The sequence below is a fragment of the Amphiura filiformis genome, chromosome 11, assembly GCF_039555335.1.
Source record: "Amphiura filiformis chromosome 11, Afil_fr2py, whole genome shotgun sequence".
NCBI classification, from domain to species: domain Eukaryota; kingdom Metazoa; phylum Echinodermata; class Ophiuroidea; order Amphilepidida; family Amphiuridae; genus Amphiura; species Amphiura filiformis.
Genome location: NC_092638.1, coordinates 56,191,230 through 56,206,170, shown reverse-complemented (window position 1 = coordinate 56,206,170; position 14,941 = coordinate 56,191,230). Strand labels below are relative to the sequence as shown.

General features: G+C 34.3%; 1 protein-coding gene and 1 non-coding gene across 2 annotated transcripts; one reads left to right on the top strand and one right to left on the bottom strand.

Moving 5' to 3' along the window:
* Positions 1-2,887: 2,887 nt before the first annotated feature.
* Positions 2,888-2,960, bottom strand: Trnam-cau (transfer RNA methionine (anticodon CAU)). Its single transcript has one exon. It is a non-coding gene; the product is annotated as a tRNA-Met (tRNA).
* An 8,179-nt stretch (positions 2,961-11,139) lies between these two features.
* On the top strand, positions 11,140-14,387 carry LOC140164054 (uncharacterized). Its single transcript, XM_072187316.1, has 2 exons — positions 11,140-12,609; positions 13,606-14,387. Exons 1-2 carry the CDS (start codon positions 11,328-11,330, stop codon positions 13,809-13,811), a joined length of 1,488 nt encoding a protein of 495 aa, XP_072043417.1. The 5' UTR covers positions 11,140-11,327; the 3' UTR covers positions 13,812-14,387.
* Positions 14,388-14,941: the final 554 nt, after the last annotated feature.

The window sequence follows — 14,941 nt, the reverse complement described above, 5'->3', positions numbered from 1 at the left end:
AGATACCAAGTTGGTATAAATGTACGATTTACGGAATTATATTGCTATCTACAGTAGATAGCAAGTTGGTATAAATGTACGATTTACGGAGTATCTTAAGTAGATAGCAAGTTGGTATAAATGTACGATTTACGGAATTTGCTATCTGCAGTAGATAGCAAGTTGGAATAAACGCGCTATTTACGGAATTATATTGCTATCTTCAGTAGATAGCAAGTTGGTATAAATGTACGATTTACGAAATTATATTGTTATGTTCAGTAGATAGCAAGTTGGAATAAACGTACGATTTACGGAATTATATTGCTATCTTCAGTAGATAGCAAGTTGGTATAATGTACGATTTACGAAATTATATTGCTATTTGCAGTAGATAGCAAGTTGATATAAATGTACGATTTACGGAATTATATTGCTCTCTTAAGTAGATAGCAAGTTGGTATAAATGTACGATTTACGGAATTATATTGCTATCTGCAGTAGATAGCAAGTTGGAATAAACGTACGATTTACGGAATTATATTGCTATCTGCAGTAGATAGCAAGTTGGTATAAATGTACGATTTACGGAATTATATTGCTATCTTCAATAGATAGCAAGTTGGTATAAATGTACGATTTACGGAATAATATTGCTATCTTCAGTAGATAGCAAGTTGGTATAATGTACGATTTACGAAATTATATTGCTATTTGCAGTAGATAGCAAGTTGATATAAATGTACGATTTACGGAATTATATTGCTATCTTAAGTAGATAGCAAGTTGGTATAAATGTACGATTTACGGAATTATATTGCTATCTGCAGTAGATAGCAAGTTGGAATAAACGTACGATTTACGGAATTATATTGCTATCTTCAGTAGATAGCAAGTTGGTATAATGTACGATTTACGAAATTATATTGCTATTTGCAGTAGATAGCAAGTTGATATAAATGTACGATTTACGGAATTATATTGCTATCTTAAGTAGATAGCAAGTTGGTATAAATGTACGATTTACGGAATTATATTGCTATCTGCAGTAGATAGCAAGTTGGAATAAACGTACGATTTACGGAATTATATTGCTATCTGCAGTAGATAGCAAGTTGGTATAAATGTACGATTTACGGAATTATATTGCTATCTTCAGTAGATAGCAAGTTGGTATAAATGTACGATTTACGGAATAATATTGCTATCTTCAGTAGATAGCAAGTTGGTATAATGTACGATTTACGAAATTATATTGCTATTTGCAGTAGATAGCAAGTTGATATAAATGTACGATTTACGGAATTATATTGCTATCTTAAGTAGATAGCAAGTTGGTATAAATGTACGATTTACGGAATTATATTGCTATCTGCAGTAGATAGCAAGTTGGAATAAACGTACGATTTACGGAATTATATTGCTATCTGCAGTAGATAGCAAGTTGGTATAAATGTACGATTTACGGAATTATATTGCTATCTTCAGTAGATAGCAAGTTGGTATAAATGTACGATTTACGGAATAATATTGCTATCTTCAGTAGATAGCAAGTTGGTATAATGTACGATTTACGAAATTATATTGCTATTTGCAGTAGATAGCAAGTTGATATAAATGTACGATTTACGGAATTATACTGCTATCTGCAGTAGATAGAAAGTTGGTATAAATGTACGATTTACGAACATTATATTGCTATCTTCAGTAGATAGCAAGTTGGAATAAACGTGCGACTTACGGAATTATATTGCTATCTTCAGTAGATAGCAAGTTGGTATAAATGTACGATTTACGGAATTATATTGCTATCTTCAGTAGATAGCAAGTTGGTATAAATGTACGATTTACGGAATTATATTGCTATCTTCAGTAGATAGCAAGTTGGTATAAATGTACGATTTACAGAATTATATTGCTATCTGCAGTAGATAGCAAGTTGGTATAAATGTACGATTTACGAAAATTATATTGCTATCTTCAGTAGATAGCAAGTTGGTGTAAATGTACGATTTACGGAATTATATTGCTATCTTCAGTATATAGCATGTTGGTATAAATGTACGATTTACGGAATAATATTGCTATCTTCAGTAGATAGCAAGTTGGTATAAATGTACGATTTACAGAATTATATTGCTATCTGCAGTAGATAGCAAGTTGGTATAAATGTACGATTTACGAAAATTATATTGCTATCTTCAGTAGATAGCAAGTTGGTATAAATGTACGATTTACGGAATTATATTGCTATCTTCAGTAGATAGCAAGTTGGTATAAATGTACTATATATTTATGGAATTATATTGCTATCTGCAGTAGATAGCAAATTGGTATAAACGTACACGATTTACTGAATTATGCAGTAGAAAGCAAGTTGGTCCAAGCGACAAATTTAAGTATCGATGAACAACTTGCCTTAACCCAGCAACTTAACTTTCCAAACATTATACACAATGTTATAAACGCCTTTAAGGTTTGGTTAAAACGTTTTAATAACATTTAAAATATTTTATATGAAAAAATACTGCAGACATTTTGGAAAATATTTTGTCAACACAAATAACATGTTAAAATATTGTACATAAAGTTTTCAAAAATGTTTTCTGAATGTTATACGCTTTGTATAACCCGACATTTACACATTTTCTGTAAAACGTTTTGTGTTTGCTGGGAACTTATTTCAATAACCAGAATATTTGTTTAAATATAAATATTCAATAATATATTATAGGCCTAATATTTGATATCAGGAGGACATTCCTCATATTCAGAATTCAATTTGATGTGTCTGATGTGCTCTTAGGCCCATATAAATATTGTGCAAAGGTGGGTGCCCGACCCCTTAAAACGTTAAATAAATAATTAAAAAGTAAAAAAAAAAAAAACTGGCAGAAAAACTGTAATCTGCCCCGTGTGAGGCTCGAACTCACGACCTTCAGATTATGAGACTGACGCGCTGCCGACTGCGCCAACAAGGCAGTTGCTTTACTTTGTCACAACTAAACGGTATCGTCCCCAAGTAAAAATCAAGTAATTCACCTACTGATTATTTTAGCTAGCTTATAATTTTAAATGACATATTATAGCATAATATTAAACGAAACCCAAACTAAAAGTTGTAAGTCCCATTTATATTTCGCTTAGTACCTACAGTTTTTAAAGTTGAAAATCACTTTCGGCGTGTGGCAAGGACTGTAACTTATACTTAGGTTCCTTTTAAAGCCTAAAAATGTTTGATTGATGCCGTAACATAAAAAATAAAAAAAATATTAGGGTAGGTAGGTAGGGATTTTTAAAATTTTTTTTACTTAAGCTGTAAAGTGCGTTTGATAAAGGCTCAGGACTTTTTTTTAAATTCTTTTTTAATTTTTATTTTTGGCAAAAAACAAAGTCTAGAGAGGGGCCTACTTTTAGAGTCGGTCGTCGGGTTACGTCAATCAAACAAATATTCGTCGCCCTCAAGACATAGTGGCGTATCAGCCATTTTTGACAAAATGAGTTAAGATCAGTTTCATAATCTATGTATAAAGCTCTACATTCTGACAAACTTTCAAGACATGCATGTCATTAATTAATAAAGTATTATCACTAATTAGGTTTGGAGTATCTCACTCAATGGAATTATTGTGTACAACATTCCCCTGGTTTTGGGCGACATAGTGGCGTATCAGTGACATACGCCACTATGTCGCAAATATGTGACATACACCACTATTTTGGTATATCGCGGCTGTGTGGCCAATATGAATATGAATTCAACTATTATTAGACATACTGGCGTATAACGTGTCGTATGTCAATTTTGAATGGAGAATAATTTTTCAAAAAATTTGACATACTGGCGTATAAGTTTAATGACTAATTACAATTAATTGGTGAATGACAATAATGCATTTTATATATCAAATGTAACTTAAATATTTATATTTTCATATCTATTCAAGAAAATGGAACATTTTAATCGAGGCAATGTATGACAAACAGTTAAAAGTTGCAAAAACTTCAGATGCACCCACAAAAAAAAGTGAGTCATTTGACTCATTTTTGTACAATTTTCGTGAGTCAGGTGAAAATTGACTCATTAGCAACAACCAATGAGTCTCTATTGACTCATTTTTATTTCACCAGTGTGTCAATAATGAGCTGACGCATTTGCAAATGTTTTAACTGACTCACTTGGTCGTAAAAAATGAGTCAAGATCGTATTTTGAGCCTTTTTAGAAAAAATGTGAGTCAACTTGACTTGAAAGCGAGGCTGCGTGACGTCATCCAAAATTGCAAATTCTTTTTGCCGACGTCACCATATTGCTCTGCAGCCAGTGAGAGATCTGTGAATAAAATCGTTTCAATCGTGCAGTTTTACGAATGATTTCATCAGTGACACCCAAAAGCAGCGGAGAAGTTGATTTACTGAAGAGAACGAGAGCAAAATTGGTACGCAAAGGTAATTATTTATATTGTTTTAGACGATTTTTATGACTGGATTCGCCGGCTGAATCTTGTCTATTGTATTACATTGAACCATCCCCTCATCTAGTATTAGCATAGGCAGAGGCCTAATAAAAGCTCTATCGGACTGAAAACTTATGTAAGCTTAAATTATATCAGCTCTATTGAATATTTACAGACTCTGAAAAAAAAGACGAATAAAGTTCCTATAAAAGGGAAAGTCCCATTTTCGATTTCTCGAATTTGGACAAAATGAAGGGAAGGCCTAATGAGTTATCTTTTTCAATTTCTCAGAAAAAGAGGGGGGATAGGTGTGGAGGTTAATTATGGTATTTTCACACCTTTATATGAACCTTTTGGAAAAATACAAACGGAAAAAAAGTTTTTGGGGAAAATGAAAAAACAAAATCCCTATAAAAGGGAAAGGGCCTTTTTTCAATTTCTCGAAGTTGGACTAGATAAATCACATGCCAATACTAGAGATGTCTTTTTCAGTTTCTCAGAAAAGAAGGGGTAGGCGTGGAGGTCAATTATGATATTTATATATCTTTGTATTCAAATCACCTTTTGGAAAGGTAAGAATATAAAATTAACCTTTTGAAAAAATTAAAAAAATCCCTGTAAAAGGGAAGGTCCCTTTTCGATTTCTCGAATTTGGGCAACAAATGCCTATTAAATTGTCGTTTTCAATTTCTCAGAAAAAGAGGGAGGATAGGCGTGGAGGTTAATTATGGTAGTTACACATCTTTGTATTCACCTTTTGAGAAGGTATAATATAAAATTAACCTTTTGAAGAAATAAAAAATCGCTATAAAAGGGAAGGTTCGTTTTCGATTTTTCGAATAAATGGACAAAATAAATGGAAGGCCTACTAAGTTGTCTTTTTCAATTTCTCAGAAAAAGAGGAGGGATAGGCGTAGAGGTTAATTGTGGTAATTGCATGTATGTATCTTCCTTTTGGAAAGGTGAAAAAAAATAAACCTTTTGGAAAAATAAAAAAATCCCTATAAAAGGGAAAGTCCATTTTAGATTTCACGAATTTGGACTAAATTATAGGATATGTAAAAAACGGTTTCCTCTAATTTCTTAGAATAAAACCGTTAACATGATCTTGATGTTCAGCAGGGCCGGAGACTCCCATATTACAACTAAACACCCAGAGTGTGTTCCAATATAGAAGAGCCCCGCAGGGCAAGAAACCAATTTTGTTATAAAAAATAGCAAAAATCACGTGATTTTTTTCTCATGTATGAAATAGGTTAATAAATGCGTATCACTTGTACACAATAATGCACTTACACTGAGATGCATTAGACGCATCAACATCTCAATACACATGCATTATGTTGTACAATTTCACTCCCAACAAGTGATACGCATTTATTAACCTATAGGTTATTAATGAATAATATAATATTTAATGAATCCAGTCTTGATTTCTTTTTAATTTGCAGTGATCATAATCATCTGGGGCACTTATTTTAATTCCTACACTGATGGGAGCGAAGGCACTACTTTGTCAGCAGAGCAAGGTAAGTTTAAAACAGAACATTAGGTTCAAGCTGGTGTAAACTTATGTGCAGAATTTTGAGTTAGTGAGTGAATTGGTAAGTTGTGTTTTTTTTATTTGTACAATTTTGGCAAAAAATCAATTTTAAAGGTGCATGGTCCAATTTTTCACAATGGAGTTTTCTACTTTGAATGATGGGTCACTCATCGCACCAGTTAAATCGGTCAAACTTAATTTATTCATGTGAAAATCACTAAGTTACAGGACAGCTAGCACACCAGCCTTGAAAAGGGGAAATATTTACCAGTATGCAATGTGAGGTGATGTCCAAACCTGATATGCAATGGAATTTTAGGGAGTTTGGTGACCATGACCATTCCATCTCACCTGATTGTGTCTTGTGTACATTACCAGAAATAAAATTATTTCACATTTATGTTTTCCTTTCCAGGCAACGGATGGACCAATGGCAAGAATTCTCAACGAGAGTAAAGCCAACGGTGAAAGCACTGACAAATTTCAGGAAATTCTGAATGCATCGTTCACCATCTTGGCAGAGAACGAAGTAATTTGCACCACCAACGACTTGATATCAGCAGTCTATTTACTTATGCTGGTCCATTACAATTTCAATTTGGCATACAACAAGAAAATGGGAAACACACTCACGTTCATTCAGAAGGTGCATTGACATAGTTTCGCCAGCCCCATCTAAGAAAGTGAGGTGCACAACTTGAATACAGTCATTAATGATGAGGCTAATGATGAGGTTAATAGTGCTGAAGCTTAAGAGACAAGAACTGAAATAATTTTTTGTTAAACAACTGTTATGCTTTAGACTGAATTTTAGAAGACAAGAACTAAAACTGGAATTTTGGTATCTCCCTTCTATATCTGTGGTTTGTATTAATTAATCGTAAATAATTGGAAGTTAACGTATACATAATAATACTTGGAAGTACTGCAATCATTACTCCACAGTCATCTATTAATCTTTTGGTTGTACAGCAGTGGCTTTCATTGAGTTGAACATTTATTAGTGATGTCTCTAATGGATGTCACTGTTGTATGAAAGCCACTTTGATGTTTTATTAATAAGTACATCAGTGTTATCCTGAATGTTTCTTTTTGAGAGAAAATAAATAAGATGACACGTATTTATCAATGCTAATTATTTTACTTAAACTGATTGTGATGTGTGTGTTATAATTATTATAGATTGTTCTGTTAAAATTGTAAGTATATAGGTCCATAATAGGCATATCTAAGAGACTTGCAAATCCATTTAATTTTGCCAATGATCTATATGCATGTAAAGTAAGAATACTTGCTAGTTTCTGTTTCATCGTGACTTGCATTTGGGCACTTTTTCCCTATTTTACCAGAATTAGGTGTGCTGAAAATTGCACTCCTTAAGACCATTTTAGGTGTGTGATGGTGTGTTATTGCACTCAAATACCTCAAAATTCAAGGCCTGCATTTCTTATAACTCATCACATCATCATGTAATGGACTCATTTCATATATCCATTCTGAGTCTCTTGACTCACTTCATGTATGAAATGAGTCGCTTGACTCACTTCATGTATGAAGTGTTTCATTATACGGACAAAATTAATGACTCATTCAAGTGACATAAACTGAGTCCTATGACTCATCTGTAAAATTCTAGCAAGTCATGAAGACTCGCTGTAAGTGAGTCTTAGAATAATCAGACTCATTTGTAATGAGTCATGGTGACTCACATGATCCTTCAAGTGTTTCGTTATACGGACAAACCAATGACGCATTAATTTGAGTCAGGGCGACTCACTTTTTTTTGTGGGTGTGCAATTATCTCAAAATGACCATTTTCGTGATACGCCACTATGTCTTGCGGGCGACGAATTTGTAGGCCTAATAATGTGACTCAATCTGATCCATTCAGACCAAATTCTGAAATTCTGAAATTTGAGTTGTTACAATTATTTAATTGTTCAGTACATAAGCAATAAATCTCAGGAATGGTTGCAAAATTCTGAACTTTTTTGACGACGATTTCCTGTGTTGTTGGCGACTTTAGTCTGGATCAGATGAATAAACCAATGAATAAACAGACAAAACTACAAATTGCCGGGCAAAACATGAAACTCACATAATTTTTCCCAAAAGCAGTTTCTCTAATTTGCCATTTAAAACTCTTAAATCTAAGGATTTGGATTCCGTGTTCCAAAACTGTGACCAATTATAGTTATAATTAGAAAATGCTGCCAAAAACGAGGAACATTTGCCGGGGCTTACCGGGACCACCAAGCCGGGAAAATATGGTTTGCCGACTAGAATGGCAAATTGTTGACTCAAATTTTCTCCAATGTAATGCAAAAAACGTCCAATACCACCAGTCGCGAAAATTGAACTGTAAATAATTTTAATATTAAAATGGGCCAAAAATAGAACAACAATAATGTGGCCATCACAACTTTTCGGCATTTCTGTCCCGGTGTTATCTTGTCTCGGTATTTAGAGCCTTTTTTTCCCAGTATTTCGAGCCAGGGGTCAACTTGCCCCCACCCCACATCCCGCCCCACATATACCTTGGTCGGTACGCCTCTGGTATGATTTAGTAGATAACATGCTGGTCTATACGGTTTACCACATGCGCCATTTTTGACAGGGTAGACAATATTATTGTACTCTCAGCGTCAAAGGTAGACAACTGACTGATCATGACCTTTTTATAGGTGAAACAAGATCATTGATTTAGATTTTAATGTGTTTTATATCAATATTGCTATCTTCAGTAGATAGCAAGTTGGTCTATTTGGTATGATGTTGATATCTTCCGTAGGCTGGTCCTAGATACCAGATATCATGTCGGTCAATCCGATTGACCACACCAAGCATAATTGCTATCTTCAGTAGATAGCATGTATAGTATGTACACGTATTATCTTCGCTGTAGCATATGCAATAATAATAAAATATTTTGCGTCCGTGCACCTCTGTAGCTTGACATTATAAGTTATAACCAATATATCATATAGTTTAGGCGCGTGAAAGTCGATTCCGAGTTTACCGTCCCCCGCCCGCGTCACTTTTTGGAAACCAAAAATACCCGCGTCAAATTTTTTTTAAATGCCAAAATAATTCATTATTTTTAAAGTCTCAGTGTTTTCACCAGTTTTAGCAATTGGAAACATATATTTTTGTTTGTAAAACATATAAATTCATAACTTGGAAGCAGCACCAGGCTCTTTTCTAACTTTTCTAGTCCCTACCTTTCGTGAAAATTTCTTCGTCGCATTTATTTCCATTTTGCTTTAAATCAACACGCATTAGGTCAATAATAAAATCTGATGAAATAATGAAAAATGAAAAAGTCACCTCACCAACCTGGAAAAGAAAGGTGACGATAAACTCGGAATTGACTTTCATGGGCCTTATCATCATCAATACATTGTATGTCTTAACCATAATAATTTATGACATTCATTTTGATTGAAATATTATGACATATTGAACAAGATCATTGTGAAGTACATGTATTTGCAATCGGAAGCTCTCCGAGGTGGTAAACCAAAACACAGAACTTCAGATTTGTGTATCATGTCACTTGAAATGGTAGAGTAATGATCATTATAGGCTATAAAGTGCATTGCCATTGTACGATTATTGATTGGACAATGTAACTCACGAACTTGTGATTTGGTTCTTATATGCTGCTTCAGTACGTGTGGTACGGTGGTACGGTGTCCCATCGACGCCAAAATTGACGCCAAAAAAAAAAAAAAAAAAAAAAAAAAAATAAATAAATAAATAAATAAATAAATAAATAAATAAATAAATAAATAAATAAATAAATAAATAAATAAATAAATAAATAAATAAATAAATAAATAAATAAATAAATAAATAAATAAATAAATAAATAAATAAATAAATAAATAAAAATTACTAAAAAAGAAGATTTTTTGGGCATCGATGGGACACCGTAGTGTGGCCATGGTTGTGACCCCAAAAAAACAAGAAAATGACAGTTTTGAATAACCCTTTCCATGTGTAACCAAAGTGTCAAAAAATTGAAACATTTCAAACTGAGTAAGGAATTTAAGCTTCCATGGTTATCATAATAATCTGAATATTATTCTCTCCAAGAAAATATTGAGTGCTATTATAAAAGTGGTGCTCCTTCTTCTGGTTTATAACATTAACAAACCACAAAATTAAACTAAGAATTACAGCTGTGAATTAAACAAACAAATAAATGAACTCTAATTATGTATTAACTCGACAGAAGAAATTTTATTTAAATATTTATTTAGTCATCTTTCCCCAAGTATTTATTTATTTATTTATTTATTTATTTATTTATTTATTTATTGATTGATTGATTGATTGATTGATTGATTGATTGATTGATTTATTTATTTATTTATTTATTTATTTATTTATTTATTTCAACTTTCTTTGGATAGATCGTTCAACTTTATACAGGTATAGCTCCTTTATACGGGTAGCTCCTTCAGACCTCTGAGTATTTTTGAGGTTTTGTGACATGCAGGGTGTAATTTACTTAAATATTACACAAATATTACAAAAAAATATACAAAAGCATTATGAAGAAAAGTACAAGAATCATCTTTAGGGTTCCTGTGAGATTTTATATTTTGCTTTTTTGTTATCAGTGGCTTGATTTTTTAATCATAGGAGACGGAAACCCTATGAGTAAGCTTTGACACTACATTTTGCCATGAAAAACATTCTGCTAAATTCATGATTTGAATCAGATGATGTCCGCAAGACGAGGTTAATGAGAGCATCTTTTCTGAGATGGGAGCAAACAGCTAGGCAGGGAACCAACTCATCTAATTGCGCTCCTCCCTTCTATTGTCATGCTTCTGTGTTATCAATTTAATTACGAGTGCTCAAATGCTTGAAAATGGTACCAACAATGGTTAAAGTGCGAAAACCATTTTATATAAAGTGTATCATAACTTGAAACATCAATGGACAATTGAACGTGAACAATACATCAATATGTCAGGCTCATCCTTTTCTATTGTTTAACTTGTCGAGAAAATAATGATTGACTATTGTCAATCAATCAAGATAGGAGGTGATGGATGAAGCAATCACGGCTCAATATAGTATGAAATGTGACGTTGAACTAGAGGGAGAAACGTCATTTATATTATTTCATCAGTCGCGACAACACCTTATTTTATTATTCTGCATGAAGAGAAAAACTTCGAAAGTTTTACATTTTTTTTTCATCTGCTGTTGTGTTCTACAACAACTACATACGGTTTTTTTGACGACACCACATTTTTGGGAACATCCCGCTTATGGTATAATAAAACCCAGCAATTGAGGAGTAAGTTTGGGTTGTTTTGTCACCAACAGGAACATGATTCCGACAATATCTGTAACCGAGGAAGTGGTGGGTTCTGCCGCGGCTCTTCACCGCGCTGTTGCTGCTGGTAGACCTCGCCAAGTGCGACTTCTGATAGACGCAGGAGCACCTGTAGATCAACCAGACGAATGTGGACAAACAGCTCTCATCAAAGCAGTCTTCGTTGAGAATCCACGCAGCAGGTTGAAAATCATGCAGATCTTATTGCGCTCCGGAGCGACTGTATCAAGAAGTGATATCACCGGTAGAAATGCTTTTTCTTGGGCATGTTATTATGGACGAGATAAACTCGTCGATATGTGTATCCGACATAGAGATGTTGATTTGGACTTGAACATGAGTGATATCAATGGCTGCACACCACTCTTCCACGCAGCAACATCTGGCAATGCGGCGTGCGTCAAATACTGTCTAGATATCCTGTGCAAATACGCTTTAAGCGTCGATGTATCGAACTTTAATGGAATCACCCCACTAATGCAGGCTTTGAGACTGGGACACGACGTTTGTGCAAGTATCTTGATTCATCAGGGTAATGCGTCAACGACGGTGAGAGATTCAAACTTTTTAAGCGCATTGGATTGGGCGGAAAGAGTACGCGGTGTTGCATCAGATCAGAAATCAAAGACAATACAACCAGCTTTTCTACCTCAAATCTCACAGAAGACCAACACTAAACCGATTTCAAGTAAATGCCGAGCACATTTTATCCGCAATCGTGTGTCCAGTAGCATTAGCGACGAGGATTCATCATATGACTCTAGCTCAGAAAGCACTTGGTTGGACATGTTGGATTTTGCTGAATCAAATACGAAGACCTCTGGCGTTAACACTGCAAGACCATACAGCCCCAATATTGTATTTGGACGTACCCCTATCAATAGTCCTAAACCGGGTAACTATCCAAAGTTGGGTGACGAAGCAGACTTTTCAGATTATTATTCTGAAGACTGCACGGACTCAATCCCGGAGAAAAATCCCCAGAGATTACGAATCCAAAAGAACAGCAGCATTCCACAATTCCATACGATGCTTTCCAAGCAACTTTCTGCAACTTACACAGTACCAAGTCCAGGTCGAAGATTGAGGTCGTCAGTGGTCAGACCAGACTCACCTGAACATGACGATGAAGACTGTCCATTGGAGTGCTGTAATGCGTCAAGTCCATCGCCCCCATCTTCATGTAGAAGTTTGCCTGCAATAAGAGTACCTGAAGAACGCATCCGAGGTATGGTAGCGACTAACAGAAGAAGTCACACAACAGAAAGTAATCAAGGTAAGTTCCGGCCTTTTCTTTAATTGTCTCCGAATTTCTTGAAGTATAATGAATACAGCACCCTTTGGCGACAGAACAAGTTTAGGATATAAATGCGCGCGAAAAATGTCGCCATATTGAAGCTAAACTGGTGAAAAGTGGGATTCGCGCGAAGCTCGAAAAAAAGGGCACTTTTTAAGCTAAATGGCCAAACATGAGGTTAATTTAGTCAGAAACCCACATACATGGGATGATTGTGTGGACCATCTCTTATCAAAATATTGGGGGGGGGGGGGTTATCCCCATCCCTCGGGATCTACGCCTATGTTTTAAAGAAATACAGACATTTTCACCAGTAATTGATGATACACCTCTGATAAAATTGGACCTATTGCAAACCAGATCATTTGGTAAATTTATTATGCAATATAATTTATATTTTGTGGGTTGAAATGCATAATGCTTCTCTTGGATATGTTTAAACTTAAATAATTTTATGTCAAAAGATCTTCAGTTGGAAATATGGAAGTGGACGGTTCCATCATGTGTGACTGACATAATTTAAAATGTCAATCGTTTTTGCAATTGCCATGATTGTTGGCGTTGTCATTTCGAAAACAATTTTATAGTATTTGATTGAATTCAAAAATTAAATAAATTATGTCTCTTTTGGGCACACAACTGAAAATGTTACTTTACATGCTCTGAAATATTATGGAAATAGTCATCTTCTGAAAATGCCAAATTGGCGCGTAAGCTTTTGAAATGCATACACAGTTTTATATTTTGAAATATGAATTTTACCTCAGATTATTAGGGAGGTGGGCTAGGGTACTCGAGTCCCTCACTAAAATGATTGGGGCAGCCCCCCGGTTCCGGAGCCACTGTAATATTATTTCAGCATTTTGAGTAGAGAATAACAAAATTTAAATTTGAAATTTAAATTTACAAAGTATACAAGTTATGAATCAATTTACCCTAACCTTATTTTTTGTATTTAATTTGATCCATTTCCAGGTAAAAAACGTAACAAAGGATCCTCAATGTTGAAGAAACTCGCCAAAAAGCAACTCATCAATAACCTGCACCCACAATCAGCCGTCAGTAACCAAGACGAAGAGAGTAACGGATTCCCTTCTCTCCCTGAGTCTGGCCGTATATCTCTGGTATCGAGTGCTAATAACGCAAGGAGAACCAAGATCAAAGACACTAAAGAAGAATGATTGTAAATCTCTATACTAGCAAAATATTCTATAGCTTATAAAACAGATGGACTATGATTATTATAACAATATCATGAAATAGGGTTCGCCTTATATACAGGGAACACACCAAAATATCGATTAAGTTCTAGAAATGGAACCGTCAAATTAACATGTAGGCCTACATGTATGTTTGTTTGTTTTTTATACGTGAAACGTAATCGACATTGACTTCTATACAAACTATACAGTTTCGTTCAAAGGGGCTTCATCCAATTTTTGGCTGAAAAAAAAAATGAACACTGAAATTTTGGCTGAATTATGAACACGCAATTGCATGCCAAATCGGGCTTTGATTGAAATCCACCCCTTAAGACATGACCTTAATCTTCTACACATGGAGTGTCGATTTCAAATGGGGGTTACCTGAATGGCGACTCCATTTGAAATATACACCCCTGGAGCCGGAGATTAAGGTCATGACCTCTATAGGGGGTGTATGGATTTCAACTGGAACAGCTCATTGTAACTCTGCCCTTAGGCCCCAAAAAAGTTGTTTGTTTATCCTCCACCGCCCGCTTTAAAAAAAAATAAAAATAAGTAAAATTCAATTTTTTTTCAGATTTGGAGTATCTCTGGACCTATAGCTAGAGCTAAATGCTAAGATCTTTCATGGTTGAAAATATAAAAAGCTCCCCCCAATTTTTTTTTTTGTCTTCAATATGCAAAGTTGTGTTCATGTCATAGTCTATTATTTTTAGTGACTTCAAAATACATTGGATTTGAAATCATTAAAATACTATGACATGAACACAAATTATAACTTTAACTGCATATTAAAGAAACAAAATGTTGGGTTTTTTTAAGTCACCATGAATGATTGTAGCAATAGCTCTAGCAAGGTCCAGGAATACGCCAAATCCGAAAAAAAATTTTTTTTTTAAAAATCCGCCCGCCCTCTTTCAAAGCTGTAGAGGACAAACAAACAATTATTTTTTTTGGTCTTATTATGTTCAGAGTATTCAAAATGAAATCATATTATGATATAATTGCAATCGAATCGAAAGTGTTTGTAATATTAAAATGTTAAGATATAAGATTGGATTTGTTCCTCATCGCCATCGAATATATATATAGATTAACTTTTCAAT